General features: G+C 34.4%; 1 protein-coding gene across 1 annotated transcript in view; it reads right to left on the reverse strand.

Annotated features, from left to right (window-relative positions):
- LOC138709376 (methyl farnesoate epoxidase-like) overlaps positions 1 to 20245 on the reverse strand; it is a 31029-nt gene that overhangs the window by 7022 nt on the left and 3762 nt on the right. Inside the window, exons 3-8 of the mRNA XM_069840112.1 lie at positions 19728 to 19967; positions 17206 to 17363; positions 15838 to 16080; positions 12711 to 12825; positions 11305 to 11485; positions 7151 to 7268 (exon numbers count right to left, since the gene is read on the reverse strand). Of these exons, the coding sequence (XP_069696213.1) occupies positions 7151 to 7268; positions 11305 to 11485; positions 12711 to 12825; positions 15838 to 16080; positions 17206 to 17363; positions 19728 to 19967 (1055 nt within the window). The remainder of the gene's footprint in view (positions 1 to 7150; positions 7269 to 11304; positions 11486 to 12710; positions 12826 to 15837; positions 16081 to 17205; positions 17364 to 19727; positions 19968 to 20245) is intronic.

Here is a 20245-nt window from a genome sequence, read left to right on the forward strand (position 1 = left end):
CTGCGTTTCTGAATGTACTTGACTCCTACCCCTTTCACTAATGTTCTTTCTTCCGTCAGCCACACAAACTTACGGCCGCTGTAGCAAACGAAGTCCGCTAGCAGTGAAGTAGATAGTACGGAGTATAGTGTGTTTCAGAAATATGGTTGCGTTTTCCATAGAAGAGAGAGCCTATATTATTGAAGCTTATTTCCAGGGGCAGGTATTTATGGAGATTAATTTTATCATTTGTGTTTTTTAATATTGGTGTCGGCGGAGATTGTTGGAGATTGATTTGTACTCTTGTTGGATATTAATGAAAATTTTGGAAAATACAACTATTTTGAAATTGGAGTATTAACTCAGTATGAATATTACTTTCCAAATAATTAACATTAAAGATTCATTGGATTCTGGTAAAGGTACGGTATGGTCAATAGGCAATATTTGTTGGATTGAGACTGTATTTAACACACATTCATTAAAAACGTAAAAAAACTTGCAGTCCTCAAATAATACTTTCAAATTATTAGTGAAATGTTGAATTCTCCGTCTTTTGAGTTCACTAATGTAATTAGAATACTTGGAATACCATGTAATGTAGCCTACTTGAATGTGCAAAAAATTCAAATGAAAAAAAGTCCGAAAAAAACTCAGAATATGAAATTCGCTATAAAACGACACAATAATAATAATAATAATAATAATAATAATAATTCGCGAATGTATTCATATTTCGCTATTAGAACTCTATTTCGCGATTTGTCGTGATTGTTTTATCCGCATATTATTAATCAGAATCACTTAATTCGTACAGATTAGTAAAAATCTATTGTATATCTAGCCTATTAGGCCTATGTCGTGATTTTCGCAATCTCCGTAAATACCCGCCCCTGCTTATTTCGCACAGGTACTGTGTGTAGCATGACTGAATAACTTTATCTGTGTGGACTAAGCAGAAGTGAAGATTAGATTTACCGAAAGTACGGTAATATGCTGAATAAAGTAGCCATTATATAATGAATAAAACCGCCTGAGGAGTTGAGTTTGTAGAAAAAAATTTTACTACACTACTGTATTTTGATAAAATAACGTAAAAGTAATGATCAGACTAAAAATCCTAATATCGTATGTCCCTGTAACATAAATGGATACACTACTTTTCTCTCCTCCTACAACTAGTAAAATGATTTGTTTACAACAAGAGTACAAATCAATCTTCGATGCTACTTACCTATTAGAGTTCTACGAAATGTTTATTTGGCCATTATTCAGTCTATCATTCAATATGGTATAATTGTTTGGGGTGGAAGTACAAAAATTAATCTCAACATTAGTAGAACCTAAATGTCTCACATCTGCTGGTCTAAAGCATAGCATTAATTTTGGCCCTCGGTTGTACAATGCTTTAACTAAATTACACACAGAACTTCTAACATGTAACCCACTAACATATAACAAGAAAATTAGAAACGTGTTAATATCTTCAATTTGATTAAATAAATTTATAGCCTATGTGTACGAATTAATCAACCTATATTATATTTTTATTCTATAATTTTGAAATATATATTAGTCCTACTTTTCACGTGCGATATTATTCTTCTCTAGTGTTAATATTATATTATATAATTCCATTGCCGCTGTAATTATATTTTAGTTCCTATTTTATTTTACTTATTTATTATTATTATTATTATTATTATTATTATTATTATTATTATTATTATTATATTGTTGAGTATAATAATTTATTCCCTAATTATTATACCATTCTTCGTGGTGATAGAAAATTTGAGGATACCAATAAAACCCGTGGTGGTGGTGTCTTAATAGCTGTCAGCAATCAAATACCTGTAGTATACCGGAGACATGACTTAGAATTCATTAGCGAGTGTATATGGGTTGAGATTCCTATGGAAGACGGATTCAATTTGTTAATTGGTAATCATTACTTTCCACCTGATACTGATCCAAAGTTTCTAAAATCTTATCTAAATTTTCTTGAAAATCATCTCGATACACACAATAATAGAGTAGTTTTTCTCGGCGATTTTAATACTCCTGGTATGAATTGGTCATCTGGTTGTTGTGCTAATAACATCCATTACTACTCCAAAATTAAGGCTCAAGAGTTATTTTCATCTTCTTGCTTTCTTGGATTGAAACAAGTAAATTCAACAGTTAATAACAAAAACTTACTTGATCTTGTATTTACAAATTTAACCGAGACTAAGGTCAATCTGGCCACTCACTCGCTAGTCTTGCAGGATGAATATCATCCTCCCTTAACAATAACTCTTGAAGTCACACTAAATTTTTCCCCCCAGAATCAACAAAATTCTTTCCCAAATTATTCTCAAGGTGATTACTTGAACTTATATTGGAGTCTATATGATTACGATTGGTCCTGTGTTTACCAAGCTGTCGATGTTAACGATGCAGCTAGCTCACTATGTTCAGTAGTTAATAGTGTCATATCCCAGGCAGTTCCTGTCACTCGAGTCAAAAGGTCTAGTTATCCACAATGGTTTTCTAACACCTTACGTAAACTTATTAGAAAGAAAGACCATGCACATAAAAAATATAAAAAATTCAAAACTGAATTTTATTATCAAACATTTTCCTACTATAGAAAACTTGTGAAATCTAAAATTAAATCGGATAAATTATCATGGCTTCAAAATATTAATGAAAATCTTAAAACGGAACCAAAAAAGTTTTGGAAATATGTTGAATCATTTCGGAAGACAGATAATTATCCCTCTGAATTAATTCTTAACGATAAACACATCACAGATCAGTTAGACATTGTCAATGCTTTTGCTGATCACTTCAAATCTGTTCAGACTAAACACAGCCATACATATGAAAACATTATTACGAATATAACAGACTCATTACCTATACCTAAAGTAACACATGATGACGTTCGTAAAGCAATTAAAAAACTTAAACCAACAAAAACAACTGGCACTGACGGTATTCCAAACATTATAATTAAAGGATGCTCTATTATATTTATTCCTCTTTTAGCCCACATATTTAATATTAGTTTGAAAAATGGTGAATTTCCCTCACTATGGAAACAAGCTGCAATTATTCCTATATTTAAAAACGGAAAAAGAAATGATGTCAGAAACTACAGACCTATCTCGATCCTAAATAACTTTTCAAAAATCTTTGAAACCATTATTCACAGACATATATCGTTTTATGTGAAAAACAAGCTCAATTCTTCACAACATGGATTTACTAAAACTAAATCCACTGTCACTAACCTGGTCACATATCTAAATCAAATTGTACCAATAATTGAAACGCAGGGACAAACTGATTCAATATATTTTGATTTCAGCAAAGCTTTTGATGTAGTTCCGCACTATATCCTTCTTGATAAGTTAGGAAATATTGGCCTTTCTGTAAGCTACGTAAAGTGGTTCGAAAATTATTTAAGTAATAGAGTTTCATGTGTTAGACTGTTTAATATACACTCTTATTCTTATAATATAAATTGCGGAGTCCCGCAGGGATCTACTTTAGGACCTCTCCTATTTATTATATTCATAGATGATATATGTAAAAGATTAAGTTCTGACTGTTTATTATTTGCAGACGATTTAAAAATTTTTCGCACAATCAAAAGTAGTACTGACTGTCAATCACTTCAATGTGACATTAATTCAGTCGCTAAATGGTCGGAAGACAATGGTATGAAAATTAACGTATCCAAAACTCCAGGGAACGGATTTATATGGACTAAAAATATATGAAATATGTAAATATATATGTAGTTATTTTTACCAAAATATGGAATTAAATATGGATTTTTACCAAAATATGGAATTAAATATGGACTTAAAATTATAAAAAAATGACTATGTACGTTAAATATTGGTACATTTTAATCAAACTAAACAAAAAATATAATGGACGTACCTTATCTTCCAATGTAGTTTCAACAAAACACAATTTTTATTGTCTGTTACCATAACAATAGGTTACAAACATTTCTTTCAAGTGCTGAAAAGTGAATCTTCTTCTATTGTCTCTGAGGATAGATTTATACTGACTAAAAGAGCGTTCGACGTCACAAGAAGTAACTGGTACATAATTCAATTTCACAATGTCTGCTGGGGATAAGTCCAAGTTAATCTTCACTGTTGATTCACCACTCATCACAGCAACAACCTTTTGTAGTTCTTCATATCCAGGGTTTTTTGAAAGTACAGTGTCCACCTTAGCTCTTACTGCATCTGCAACTTTACCTCTACCACGATTCAGTTGTTCCACAGTACTATTTATAATTTCAAAACTTTCAGATAGTGAAAGGTGCCTATTTTGGAGACTTTTGAGCGTTTTTATGATGCATGAAAATGTATGCTGAATGTGAGCTAAGTCATTCTTCACACTTATGTCACAGGTAACTGTTTTCGCAGTATCAATTGAGACTGCATCTTCAGAGTCCAATGCAAGGAGAACATTGTTAATAGAGTCTATATGTTCGGCATAATATTCAACTGCTTCTAGCCATGTACCCCATCTAGTTAAAATTGACTTTGGTGGCAATGGAATTTCAGGGTACATTTCTTTCAACACGTTAACTCTACTGGGAGCTTTGAGAAATACTTTTTTCACTGATGAAATCAACAAATCTACTTTAGGGAAATTGTCTCTGACCACTTCTGCCACACGATGAAATGCATGCGCCACACAAGTAAAATGAGTCAATTTAGGATATACAACAGATAATGCTTGTCCAGCTTTGACCATATAAGGGGCAGCATCGCTAATAAAGAATAACACATTATCGTACATAATACCCTTTGGCCACAGGATACCCATAGCTTCGTTGAACAGTTTAACTATAGTTTTGTTATTGCACTTTTCTAGAACATCACAATGTAAAAGAATTCGTTCAGAATATTGTTCACTTAACAAACCGATAACTACATTACCAACAAGTCTACCTTCTTTGTCGGGAGTCTCATCAATGGAAACCCAAATTGAACTATCTTTAATTTCATCTCTTATCTTCTGTATTGTCTCATCGTAGATGGATGGAGCATACGTCTTCCTAAGTGTTGACTCATCCGGGATTGTATGTTGAGTATATTTTTCAAGGAATTCCCTGAAGACCTTATTCTTTAGTTTGTAGAGAGGAATATCAGCAGAGATGAGAGAACGGCACAGGTCGATGTTAAACTCAGATCTTATATTCGATGTTGTTGGTTGTGTTAAAAACAATTGTCTCTGCTTGGAATTTAGTTGTTTGTTGGCCTGATGTTTACTAGTTGTAATGTGTTGTTGCACCAGGAACTTTTGTGTAGATGATACTGCACACTGACACAAATTACAAAATAATATTTTATTGTCAGTTGATAAACCATCTTCTTTAAATTCTGAAATGTAACTTGTTAGTTTTGATTTTAAATTGACTGAATGACGTACTTTTGGCATATTTACCGTCTTTATAGTATGATTTACAAAACTGAACCTATGTGTACTCTGACTGGCATTTAACTGTTGAGCTGCACAACTGAAGTCTGTTAAAAATTTTAAATTAAATTAATACAGTTTTGTAACTTACTTTCCCATTGTTGATAGGACTGCTAATTTTCAAATAACTCTGATGTTAAAGGGATTACTGAACATGTGTTTAAATCTCTATTGTTGAAATGTATTTTTAAAAGTTAATGGAATTTTGTTTTGTTTTATTGTTAAACCTAATATAATATGGACTGTTTTATATGAAATATGGAAAATATATGGAAATTAACGAAAATATGTACTAAACTCTAAAATATGGAAAAATATGGAAAATAAAAGTAGGATTTTTCAACCCTACACATTGTGAAACATAAAGATAATGCAAAATATAAATTATATTAGCTTTATAAGTAAATATGTATTTACATATAAATCCTTTCCCTGGTAATAACCTTTTCTAGAAAAACTTCTTCACTGAAATTTAATTATTATCTAAATAATGTACTAATTAACAGAACAGATTGCGTAAAAGATTTGGGAATATTCTTTGACAGTAAATTGTATTTTCATAGTCACGTTGATTACATTTACAATCACGCAATCAGAATGCTAGGAATAATACGGTCAATAACTTATTCTTTTTCCACGCCCGATTCTCTTTTAATGCTATACTATACATTGGTGCGATCGAAACTCGAATATGCATCTGTAGTTTGGAACTCGATTACAACTACGGACTCGGCTAAATTAGAAAATATACAAAGAAAATTTATATCCTTACGTTCATTCAGATTTCTGCCCATTAATTCCGGGCATAGTTATGAGAGAAAATGTAAATATTTTAATTGTCAAAATCTATATGCTAGACGCCATGAGCTAGATTATCTGTTCTTTTGTAAAGTCCTCAAAGGTGATATATCCTGTGACTCTTTCTTAAACAATATTACCTTACGTATTCCAACAAAAGATATGAGAGCCCACAAACTTTTCTATATTAGAAATTCGAAATTTCTTTCACCAGTCTCCAGATGCATTAAAAATGCCAACATGCATGGCTGAGAATTCGATCCCTTCAATGTATAGACTTAGTTTGCTCTTGGCAACGATTTATCATTTATGTATTATTTTAGGCATTATACTAAATTAACATTGTCTCATAGTATTCTTAGTTATCCATTCATGGTCATTATTGTAATTAATTGTAATTATATTTATGTGTAATAATTATTTTTGTTTTATGTTTTTGTTATATTTGTGCTGAACTGTAATTGGCCACTGGCTGTTGTGCAGCACATTAAATAAATAAATAAATAAATAAATTATTATTATTATTATTATTATTATTATTATTATTATTATTATTATTATTATTATTTTAATATTATATCTGAACTACGACCGAGCACGAGCGCTGCTCATTCGGTCTCAAATTTTGTTAATACTACTGTATCTTCTTTTTATATTGCTTGTATTATTTTATTTCTATTTCTCTTGTTTGTTTTGTAATTATATTCTTTATTCTGTATATTTAAATTTAAATAAATAAATAAATAAATAAACATATTGCACTAGTAACACCAAACTCCTGTAATGGAACGGAGTAACAGTATTTCCGAGTATAGCCAGGTTAATGTTAATATGTTGGTAAAAATAAAGTGATATCCCTATACTTGATACGCACCTTAGGAATGAAATATCCATTGAGTTGGGTGTCTCTTTCCGTTCGGTGTGGAGCAGCAATGGGTGCAGTGGAGGAAACCCTCATAAGCTCTGCCAACACTGCTTCCACGTACGGAAGTCTGCATAACAGTGGAGGATGATGTTCAATATCTCATTATGTTACTACATAATGTTATGTCATCTAATCATATAGTAAACAATACGAGCACGGTATATTGGTGGTTTTATGAAGTTGTTAGCTCTTTAGTGGATTCCAGGTTTGCAGTTCGATGGGTGAATTCGTGTTTTGTGATCACTTTATATCAGCGGTGACCAAAGCGGGTGTCGTGATTACATCGTGCCGGCAGTACAGATAGAATGTCCAAGTTTAATGAGTACGGAATAGACCGAACACTTTATATAAATATTATAGTGGTGATAAATGTAATCTAAAATGATTAAAATGCTTATAGTGTTATTGTTAATGTTGATGATAGTTGTAATGTCTCCTGTAATGGTGATTGTGATAGTGATGGCACTGATGAAGAGAAGAAGAATGTGTGTTTGTATGGTTCGGATAAAGTAGCTGTATCAGGATAGACATCCGTGTCCGTCAGCTAGTTCACTGATGTTTTAACTAGGGGGTGGGGAGCGCTTTCCCAACAGGTAGAGTTTTAGCTAGTGAAAGGGGGTAGTGTTCTGAAGCAAGTCAAGTCTTTATCCTATATAGCTATACAGCATAACCTGATACAGCTACTTTATTCGAACCATAGTGATGTAATAATAACGGTAATTGTGACGGTCATGATAGCTATAATAATAATAATAATAATAATAATAATAATAATAATAATAATAATAATAATAATAATCCTGCATTGACGGTTTCTCCACACTAGCAAAAATTATTGAGAAACATAGAGAATTTAATATAACAACGCACTTGGCATTCATTGATTACCATAAGGCATTCGATACAGTTGACAGAACAAAACTTTGGGATGTTTTAGTTGAAATGGGAATACCCCAACATTTAATTTACACAATCAAAAATATGTACAAAAACACAAAAATAAAATTAAAAGTAAATAACACTTTAAGCAAGGGAGCTAGAATAATAAATCAAGGAGTAAAGCAAGGCTGCCCATTCTGACCCACCTTATTTAATATTTATATAAATCGCTTTAACAAAAATTGGGAAGATGAATTGCTCACAAATTTTATGATTGACAACTTCCCAATTAACACATTACATTACGATAGATAATCTTAGCAAATTCTGAAGACAATTTACAAAGAACAATACATACACTATACAAGATAGCAAAAAAGTATAATTTTGGAAATCTCTATAAATACAACCAGAATCATGGCCTTCCAAGGAAAGAACCATATGAGATCAAAAATTGCAGTCAATAATAATTGTATAGAACAAGTCAACACATTCAACTATCTTGGCTGCAATTTTTCTTATATAAACTCCAGGGATGTAGATATTAAACTAGCAAAATATCAGCAACTGTTAAGAACATCAAATCAACTCTATTAAAGAAAGTTCGACCAGAAACAATTTTGAAATTATATAAAGTTATGGCAGTCCCGACATTATTATATGGATCAGAGACATGGTCATGGATGGGCAATTCGTGCTCATAAAGTGCTAAAAAACCTTGAAAGAGAGAAAGATAGACGTAGCCAGCCGCAGCAGTTACAAGTTGTTTGTAGTTTCGCTGCAAAAGCAGTTCACTGCCACGGTGCGCCCTGGCGGCTCATGTAGGCGGTTGTGATATCTACTCCATGATTTGAATTTCAGAATGAAGCATGGTACAATAATTATAGTAATTTTAGACAGACTGTACCTACACACACATAACAAAATTATATTGTTTCCTTGCTTTGTAAATTAGTTTAGTACTGGAAACACAAACTGAATGCAACTTTTTGAAGATACAACAAACATAACTGCAACACTTATTGATTATTAGGCCTACACTACTTGTTATTATTTTTATTATGTTACTTTAAACGTAGAACGCGTGAATTTACAAGTCTTTATACATTAAAAAGTATTCGCAAACAATCGCAAATTCAAGGAAGTATTTTTTAAATGAGAGCTTTTACACTTCTTTCTTGTATTAAACTCTGACTCAAGCACATACACTATATATCGAAGCAAAGAGTATATTTATAAATTCTGACTTAGGCAGCATTAAGAACAGTTCGATTCCTGATTTCGCTGGAATCTGAGTGGCGTGCTGTTCTGTAGATTTATCAATTCAAGATATAAACTTTCAGGATCTTCCATCGGCTGTAAGTCAAAAAGATTTCAGAAAAATCTCAATTCCTTGTCAATTGCCACTGTTTCTCCAAATTTACCAGTGAATTCTGCTGTAGGGCTTGAAGTAGGGTCTTATATTTGATAGCAGAAATAACTAAAATGCTCTCTCAATTAATATCACTTAATAAAAGAGTTGTATTCCAATGGATACCATCCCATTGTGGAATCCTGGGAAACGAGAATGCGGATGCTTTAGCAAAGAAGGGCAGCACTGCTATTTACAAACCTGTTACTAAATCTACGTATTACTCTGTAAGAAGATTTATTAAATCTACATACTTAGACTTCAACAAACAAAATTTGATAACACAATCCCAAGGGAAAAAGTTTAACTCTCTGCATCAAAATCCACAGTTAATTCCCGATTTACCACGAAAATCGTCTGTAGCTGCATTTAGATTGGCAACAGGCCATGATTGTTTGGCCAAACACCTGCATAGAATTGGAATATATCAGTCCCCCAACTATCCATTGTGCAACTCAAACCAAGAAATGGATTCGGAACACCTCAAAATCTGTGCTTCAGTGGCTGGTCATGATAATATCTTTGAAAAATGTTGGAGTGCAAGAGGTCAAATGACTTTATTGTCAAACGCCTGGCATTAGAAAACAACAACAACATATTTGATAAGAAGTTTTTCTCATCATTCTTCAAGATAGTTTACAGTGAAGGAAATTGAAGTTGTCTATGGTCTACATGATACTGTCACATTTCAAATTTATCCATAAATGCTCTTAGCTAGGCGATCATATGTCGTGCAATTCTGTAACTCGCACGCACGACGTGCTAACGATAGCGTATTTGATATCAGTCTCACCTTGTTGATATCCCATTTTTACCTTTAGGTATTCTAAAGCAGATATAGACAGTATTTCTTTACTAAAACCTTCACTGCATTTATTTGTAACATGAAATATCATGCGTAAGAAAGTGTAATAGAACATAATGTAAGCTTAACCTCTCTTCTTGATAAAAAAGAATCTTTCTTTTTTGACTCATTACTAAATGGAAATGATCTGGTGATTATATTGTTTTTCACTTTAAACGTGCCACCACTTACTGCAGACGCGAGCAAAGTTGTTTCTTGTAAGAATCGCATACAGATATAGAGTCCGTTCTACCTGCACTGAGGTTGTGTTCACACTTTGAGAGCACGAGTTGCCCATCCATGGACATGGTCATTAACGAAAGGGCAACTTCGAAGAATATTAGCTGCTGAAATGTGGATTGTTGAGATATAGCCTACTCTTTACGACCATAAAAGGAACGCTGACATCCGAACAGACTTGAACATCACCGCCATCACGGATACTATGGAACAGTGGTCGTTAGCACTCGCTGAAATGGATAGAGTGCGTGGAGGGTAAGGAACACTGCTCCGTCGTGCACAAAGGATAGAGAGACAGCATACTCGCCAGCAGCGACGATTGTATCCTAGGGCTGTGTCTTGTCCGCGGGTAAGAGACACTAGCCCGACCGTGCAGTGTTTTGATGACGGATGCTATAGAATCTTATCGCAACAACTGGTATCAACATGTATTAAGAATGCCCAACAATAGGTTACCCAAGAGACTATTGGACTATACACCTCATGGAAAACAAGACATCCGAAGACCAAGGAAGAGATGGAAATACCAACTTTCTTCTGGACGCGGATCAGACCAGGAGGCCTAATTCAAGACTGTTATAATAATAATAATAATAATAATAATAATAATAATAATAATAATAATAATAATAATAATAATAATAATAATAATAATATTTTATGTTTGTATAAGGTGGAATACGTAGCCTAAAGGATGCTTTTAAAATAATGAACGGTAATATACTGTACCTCGGTCTGTCCTCAAGGGACGGTCGTCTGTTCCTGCCTATCACGGCGTCCAGCTCTCTTTGCACCTTGGCCTGCACTGTGGGGTACAGCACCATGTACAGCATGGAGAAGCCCAACGTATTGCTCGTGGTCTCGCTGCCAGCAATGAACATATCCAGGCAGAGCGTGATGAGACTTTCAACTGCACAGTTTCCATATTCAAATTTAAAATAAATTGCTTATAGTTAATCTAACGCAATATTTCCTAAATTTTGTAAATTGCGACCCACTTTTGGGAAAGATTTCTGTATGTGGCCCTCACTACTCAACTAGTGGCATACGTAACCCCAAATAATATAAAAATATAGGCAACAGTGATTCGAAATATTACATGAAACAAGTAGTAGCCTACAATGCTGATATCTATTGCATGGCGTCGCCCGATCGATCTACGTTATGTAAGTAAATTATCTCTATTAAATAGTACGCTCGTCAGTCCATTCCAGTAAATCTGTTATAGTGGCTATATTGGCATTATATTGCGTGTTATTCTTCTTATTGTGTTAGTGAAGTGTTTAGATTAGCTCGTTCACATAGCAACACAGAAATTTAAAAAAAAACATTACAGCAAAAGATTTTAATGGTACAGACTTATCGGAAAAGAGTGATTTTGTTTACTTGGTTATTTAACGGCGCTATATCAAATGCATGGTTATTTAGCGTCGATGAAATTGATGATAGCGAGATGATATTTGGCGAGGTAACGCCGAGGATTCGCCATAGATTACGTGGAATTTTCCTTACGGTTGGGAGAAACCTAGGAAAAAAGCGAAGAGGGAATCGAACCCGCACCCGAGCGAAAATCCGGATCGGCAGGCAAGCGCCTTAACCGACTGAGCTTTGCCGGTGGCTGAAAAGAGTGATTACGGAAAAAAACGATGATTTGCAAGAAGATTTTCTAATGTTACTGTTCCACATATCAACCTATATGGAACCTCGTTAAAAATTTAGAAAAAAAACTGGGTAAGTATTGAATAAAATAACATAAAAAATGGGACACATAATGTATTAATGGCCAACCTAAATAATAAAATAAGGTGAAACTTCGATATCCTTTCACACCACAACGTACTGTATCTCTTTTTCTTAGTATTTCTGTATCTACTTTTAATTTCATTAAGTTATGCCGTTTAACCATAATCATATTCTAACTCACTGTTTTGGTTAGTATTACTCGACCGAGGCCAGTGGAGTCCTGCAGGCCGGAGCGCCACTTGTACTTCTCCTGCGTTCGTATAGCGTCATGGCGATAGTTCACATTACGCCCGCGTCTCCACTCGCCTCCGTCGAGTTAAACTTCAGCATCGATTTAAACGTTAGTTCCTATAATTTTTTTTTTCTTTAGCAACTTTCCTTAACCAGTTTACCTGTGAAGGTGGTATCTGGATTGCTGCTCTGCTGTTTCAACTCCCTCAAGTACACGTCTATTAAATCTCTTGGGTTATTTTCATCGATTGTCTTTTCGTGCTCCTTGATTATTTCCTGAAACATAATACACGTTAAAACTTAATAATGTTTAAAGTTTGTTCTTTGAAGTACCATGATTTCGTGTAAATATATTAATACTGATATTTTATTCTCTATGAACCAAAAAAAAATCATACTTTTTCAACGATGTTAAATTGCATTTTCAATACATAGGAATATTGAAACATTTACCCAAATATATTTTTTTTTCAGGAGAATTAAGGCCTATGGGGAGAAAGCTACACACGGGTCTTTTATTTTTTCTGTATTTTCACCAAAAAAATCCCCATACAAAACTTTGACATCGATGTGACTACTTCTTCTTGTTAGCCATGATGATTCCACACGATATATTCATATTCTTGTATTGTTACGTGTACTCAAGTTCTAATATTTTGCTAAATATAGCATAGTGATTTCAATAAGCAATTTGGCGGACATACCTATTCAATTATCGCAAGATTAATCCAGTCTCTACCATTATATTCCACCTCCTTCAATTCATTTTAATATTATACTTCCATTTACATCTCGGTTTCTCGGTTGAGTTAGGATACACAAATCAAAATCAAACTGAAAGAAGATTCTAGAACGGATACCACCAGGGATAAAGATATATGGACTACCGAACAATAGCTGGATGAATGATGTTCAGGAAGGCATGAAGGAAAGGGTACTAGAAGAACTGTTTAAATACAGTAAAATGAGAATTCGGTGCAGAGAAGCAATGCCAGTTGTGTCAATTTGCAGAATAATCATCTATTCTGATTAAAGTTAGGTGATTCCTACAGGAGGTTTTTCATGATATGCATAAATTATTTCAGTACAATGAATTGAAATTACCCTGTAATCCTGTTTCATTTATTCTATATATGTTGTGTATATTTTCTCAGTAGACCTCTTCTGAAGAAATACCCTATACCTCTACATATCCAATCACTACAATATTCTGAAGTACAAGGGATCTAACTTAGTTTTTATACCAAAGATATCCTACATGTGCTATGAGTAAACACATTACAAATATGAAGATTCTCTCAACACACTCTATCTCTGAAAGGATGTGTACATCTCTAAGTGCAATATTCTGAAGCAGTTATGTAGAACTTTTGCATTAAACTTATTCAAATGAAGTGCAAATCACTCAGTCCAGATCGTTTCAGTACACTTACTCTGGAGAAATACTTCACATTCTCTCAGTACACTTACCTTAGAAAAATACTTAAGATATCCTCAGTAAACTTACCCTGGATATATAGTTCAGATCTTCTCAGTACTTACCCTGGAGGTATACTTCCGATCCTGTCAGTGCACTTATCCTGGAGAAATACTTCAAATTCCATCACTACACTCACACCGAAGGAATACTTCAAATCCTCTCGGTACACTTATCCTGGAGATATACTTCAGATCCTGTCAGTGCACTTACCCTGGATATATATTCAGATCCTGTCATTACACTTACCCAGGAGAAATACTTGTACACTTATCCTGGAGATATACTTCAGATCCTGTCAATACACTTACCCTGGAGACATACTTCAAATTCCATCACTACACTCACACCGAAGGAATAATTCAAATCCTCTCGGTACACTTACACTGGAGATATACTTCAGATCCTGTCAGTGCACTTATCCTGGATATATACTCAGATCCTGTCATTACACTTACCCAGGAGAAATACTTGTACACTTATCCTGGAGATATACCTCAGATTCTGTCAGTACACTTACCCTGGAGATATACTCAGATCCTGTCAGTACACTTACCTTGGAGAAATACTTGTACACTTACCCTGGAGATACGAGTATACTTCAGATTCTGTCAGTACACATACCCTAGAGCAGCCATGGCGAAAATGTGATCGTGCGCCGAGCCACTATGTAACTTGCAACGTGCATAGCATCTATGGAGGAAGGCGGAAACCCAAAGGGGAAGTGAAGCAACTGCCTGACTTATTAAAGGATTTTCATTTTCCTTACGTCAATCACTTAAATATAATTTTATACAGTACAAGGTTCCAAACTAATGCTTAGTACGTGTAACGAAGAAGGAAATGAATAAGAAAACATAGGACACATTATCACAAACTAAAATTAACTGTCTTCAGAATGTCTCTGCGATAGAGTTCAAAATCAGGAAATATGTCACTTACTGCCAGTCGTAGTTGATCACGAAGGTATTTGTCTGTCAGTCTTAATCGAAATTTGGTTTTTACTGTTTTCATTGTTGAAAATAATTTTCCACAAACTTAAGTTGTAGCGAACATGGCTTCAACGGAGCAAGCAAAAGAACGAAGCTTCGGATATTTATTTTTTGGCAACAATTTGAAAAATTCAACATTTGTCAAGTCCTTACATCTAGTTTTCATTTAACATTACATTGTAAATCTGTGAGTTTAAATTGAAGCTCTAACCGCATTGCTGAGAAAGGATCGACGTACAGAGATAATAATAATAATAATAATAATAATAATAATAATAATAATAGTAATAGTAATAATAATAATAATAATAGTAGTAGTAGTAGTAGTAGTAGTAATAATAATAATAATAATAATAATAATAATAATAATAATAATAACACAACCTTTTAATATTTCATGAGTTACATGTAGCATAATGCCGTTTTTTCTTATACAACTGTTTTTCTCGTAATACTTGTAAACAAATTATACATTTAATATTTTCATCATATTGGGAGGAAAAAAAGCGTTCTCCCATCCTGTTTTTGTAGAAATACATGGTTTCGAGAGAGACATTGCGACGATACGCCACTCGCAGGTTAGAGACAAATACAAATGGAACGGAGTTTGGCTCCAGTGAGTGAGAGGGTGGGGGTTGGGGGAGGTAGGAAGCAAGTGAAATGCATAGCTATCATTACGAGCCACAATATGCTCGCGAGTCACATTTTCGCCACGGTTGCCCTAGAGAAATACTTGTACACTTATCCTGGAGATATAATTTAGATCCTGTCTGTGCACTTACACTGGAGAAATATTTCAGTTCCTTTCATTATACTTACTCTGAAGAAATCTTGCAAATCCTTGACGGTGTCCATTACGTGTTTGTATCCTGACAGACCGGGAGCAATCTTCCTCAGTATAGGAAAGGCGTTGGCTGCGTTTCCAGCTGCACTACCCGCTCGGAATGCCCGATTAATCTTCTCGAAGAGATATTTCAGCCGCTCGTCATTTCTCTCGTATGTGACACCGGCGATCATGCCCCACAGCATGTTCAGGATGGACACATTGAACAGGCTGCTCACCTGTTCGGGTCAGCATTAATAGTACATTATGCAACGAGCCTATAATGAAGGTAATTAAGAAGTGAGTATGGATATTTATGAAACGAGCGCAAGCGAGTTTCATAATTTTCATACGAGCTTCTTAATTACCATTATAGGCGAGTTTCATACGACTTTTTATGCTCGACCATATTTCTAACTTGATATTATTAATTTTATTGTATCTGACCTGGAGCAATGTTCCGTATGTTGTGAGATGTGCGCAGACGCGAAAGTATTGATTTTTTCCGAGGAACAGATGTCCACATTGACTTCGCTAGGCCATAAGAACCTACAGAGATAGTATTGAAATTAAATTAGACATTTAAAAACGAGATGACAAATTGAATTTATTTGAATATTATTTACAATTAACGCTAATTATTATAGTAACAGAACATAACCTTCTGCGACAGTATTGGATTTCCATCCTCCGTGACTTTTCGCTAATTCTCTTTGAATTGCATATCCGAGAATAATCGATATTTGCGGTTTTATAACGGTAGAAAGCTGACCTGTCATTGGCTGAACAGTTGTAACCTGAGTCGTCATTGGCTGAAAGACCTGACCTTTAATGAGTAGGTGTACTTTAATGACATGCATTAAAGATCTGCTACCAGGTGTATAATTACTACATTTCGGCATGGTCGAGCATAAACAAATTTAGTTTACCCTATATACTGTATTACTTGATTGAAATTTAAATGAACGCCATTTCTTTAGTTTTAGTTTTCAGTAATGGTTTTCAATAGGTGTCGGTTACTGGGTGAATTGTTCTTTATTACTAGACAACAAGAAGAGGTAGGGCTAAATAAAATAATAATACTATTATCGATAAATGCGTAAAAAACACCTGGAGTTTTTCAACTTTAAGAACTACCATGCTGTCTGATTAGTGCTGGCATGGTGACTGTACAGCAGGGATGAGACAATATTAGCTCCCAATCATGGTAGAAGAGCTCGACCTTGATCACGAGCGCATAGCGCAACCTCTACATAGCGTCGTAATTTTAATTTTCAAAAGGCACATATTATTATTGCAAGAAGACATCAGTTAGAATGTACTGACAAATTTTCTGGAGTACTAACAAAAAGGGCATATCTGACCTGAATAATTGGATGATTCTTCATCTCCTTCACAATATCTTCAACCTGATCTAAGATCATTCCTTCCATTGACTTCTTGCCGAAGCCAAAATCTCTCAGATGTCTTACAGCAAATCTTCTCTGCTCCACCCAATACGGACCATCGGAGAAAACGACACCTGAAAGTGTAGAGAGGTTCCGCTTTTCAACAGAAATATTAAATTAAAACTCGTTAAGATCTGACATAGAATATTTATTCACTTGATTTTAAACTGACAGCAAATTTTTACAAGTTTTTAATGTTATCCTTTATGACATGAGTCTATTTTTAGGAAACGAGCGAAACGAATTTCCTAATTTTGACGAATCCAATAACTACTATATCCGTGTATCCTTTATAAACATGATTCGTATGTTTCATTTTTTATACGACATCATTATAAAACAATTAAATAAAATCAGATTAGTAATGATGAGAAGTTTGATATCATGGTCTACGAAGAAAGAGGTTGCCATGACAACAGAGATATATTAAATATTATAGAATGGCAAATCGTTTCATAATGTTGACTAACGGCACAATTTATATCGTCATAATACAACTCATGACGTTTATTTGGCATTGCAATATTTTACGGCTCTGATACAATAATGTGGCATATTATCCTAGATCATAATATATACCCAGATTGCTCGGCGTTATAGGTTTTAACGGTAACAACTTTTGTCAGGTTTACCATGCTGCCATCTAGTTGTTACATGAGGAGTCACGTCATAACTCCCATTTGAATTACATTAGCGACTGTACTGCCATCTCGTGTTCGTTTACGGCGGACGGATGGCGATCCTGGCGGTTGTTCTCTTCAAAGTGCAACCGATTTTAACATAGGAATGAGCAATCTATATCTGATCTGGGATATTTTGCACGATTTTCACTAACGATAAAGACTGTTTATAATGCTGGAGTACAAAAAAGATCTTTTTGGCCGATCGTGTTTTTTAACAATCTTATAGACGTTCTTAGTAGACCTGGTAAGTTAAACTTACAACACACGTGCGGTAACTAAATAACAAATGAATAACACCTATCGACAAATACGAATAATAATAAATGAATTACACGTACCAATAAATAACAAATGACGATCACACATGCAAAAATAAATTTTTATCTAAATTAAAATTATTGATAATTTATTTTTATTTATTTTTTATTTATTTATTTATTTATTTATTTTTCGACCACCTCTGTGGTGTAGAGGTCAGCATGCTGCTCTCTTACGCAGAGGGCCCAGGTTCGATTCCCGGTTGAGTTGAATTTCCTCGTTGAGGTTTTTCAGGGTTTTTTCCTCCTGCGTAAGGAAATTCGGGCCACAACATCCCTGAATATCACCGGCCTCATTCATCACCGAAATCATATTCATAACAAATCAGTAATATATAATTATACAATCGCCATCTAGTTCACAACAATAGAAGCAATCTCAACAACAGTCCACAGGCCTTCGGATTTCAACCAATGATTAACTCGCAATATGACCAAAGATGTTAAAGCGAGTATAAATAACAGCGACGGGGGGGGGGAATTATTTTTTATGAAGATCGGCCAAAAAACATTGTGCAATAGATGTGTCTCAAGTGTTTTACAGAGACTATGGAATTGAAAGGACGAGACTTATTCTTGTCTCGCCAAATATCATTTCGCTATCACCAATTCCATCGACCCTGGATAACCCAGTAGTTGATACAGCATTATTAAATAACGGAGTACAAAAAAAGTAAGTCATATCGTTACTGTATAATTTCCTAAAATAGAATAACGCCTTCCAGTTCATCAGCGCTAGCGCGTGTCCCTATCACTAGGTGCTCTCGGGTTCAATTCCCAGTGTTGACTGAAATAATAATTGAAGGGTTCAGAACCATAGTGGGCCAAGCGCCATTTACTAAACCCGTAGAAAACAAGGGTTAAAATAAAGTTATTACCATAATTCAATGAAAATATATAGCAAATAATATAGAGTAAACATATTAAATTATTGTATTCACTTAACTTTAACTCTTGCTTTCTCCGTTTTTAATAAATGGCGCTTGGCCCACTACTGTATGGCTCTGAACCCTTCAGTTGTTTTGTATAAAATCGGAAAATTAGGGCTTTCATCGGCGCACTTCTGTGGACCGAAAACAAACAGCTGCTAAAGTTGTACAAAATTTACATTTCAAGACCATTTGATATGCAAACAATGTAGTAATTGATTGGAGAAGTTCTTTGAAGCACATACCTCTCTACACATCAGTATCAATAACTGTAGAAAATGTTAAAATTGTAATTAAATAATCAATTAATGAACAAATTATGATGAAAACAATAGCTGAAAACTAACTTAATTCATCCATAATGTCATTATTGAAAATGTAGCCTAAGTATTTTTTTTTTCGATTTTTTTAATCCTCAGGTCACCATTGACGCCATGATATTCAGTGTCACAAAAATGTACAAGGGATAAATTGTGAACAAGTGTTATGAGTTTAAAATTACAACTTACCAAGCTTCTTGTCGAACGCTCTATCCCTGAACAAAATGTCATCCGGTCTAGCTTGGAACTCCTCCCTTCGCAGGACTTCCAAGACTTCGTTAGGACCGCAAACCGCTACAGCGAGTTTTGATCCGAGAAAAAGTCCCACCAGTGGCCCATATTTACGGCGCCACTCTCCAGCCATCGTCAGGTGCAACAATTTCTTTGGAATGAAGAGAATTGATCCCAACACAGGCACAAACGGCGGACCTGTGAAAGTAACAGTTTGCCTTTGATTAGTGGGCCAGACCTCTCATCCATTTCTACTAAGTCACATGTTGATCGTTATCAAGTTTATCTGGTGGATACCATAAAACGGGCGAGGATTTATAATTATTTAGTTGTAAATTAACTCAGCATGCCAATTAAAATGAGGTTTATTGTCAAATAATGCTTCCAGTACATTAACACTACTGCGAGTAGTTCAGTTAATTTGATTGCGATAGAAATTACAGTTTAATTTAAAAAATGTATATTCCACGTGAAAG

The sequence above is a fragment of the Periplaneta americana genome, chromosome 11, assembly GCF_040183065.1.
Source record: "Periplaneta americana isolate PAMFEO1 chromosome 11, P.americana_PAMFEO1_priV1, whole genome shotgun sequence".
NCBI classification, from domain to species: domain Eukaryota; kingdom Metazoa; phylum Arthropoda; class Insecta; order Blattodea; family Blattidae; genus Periplaneta; species Periplaneta americana.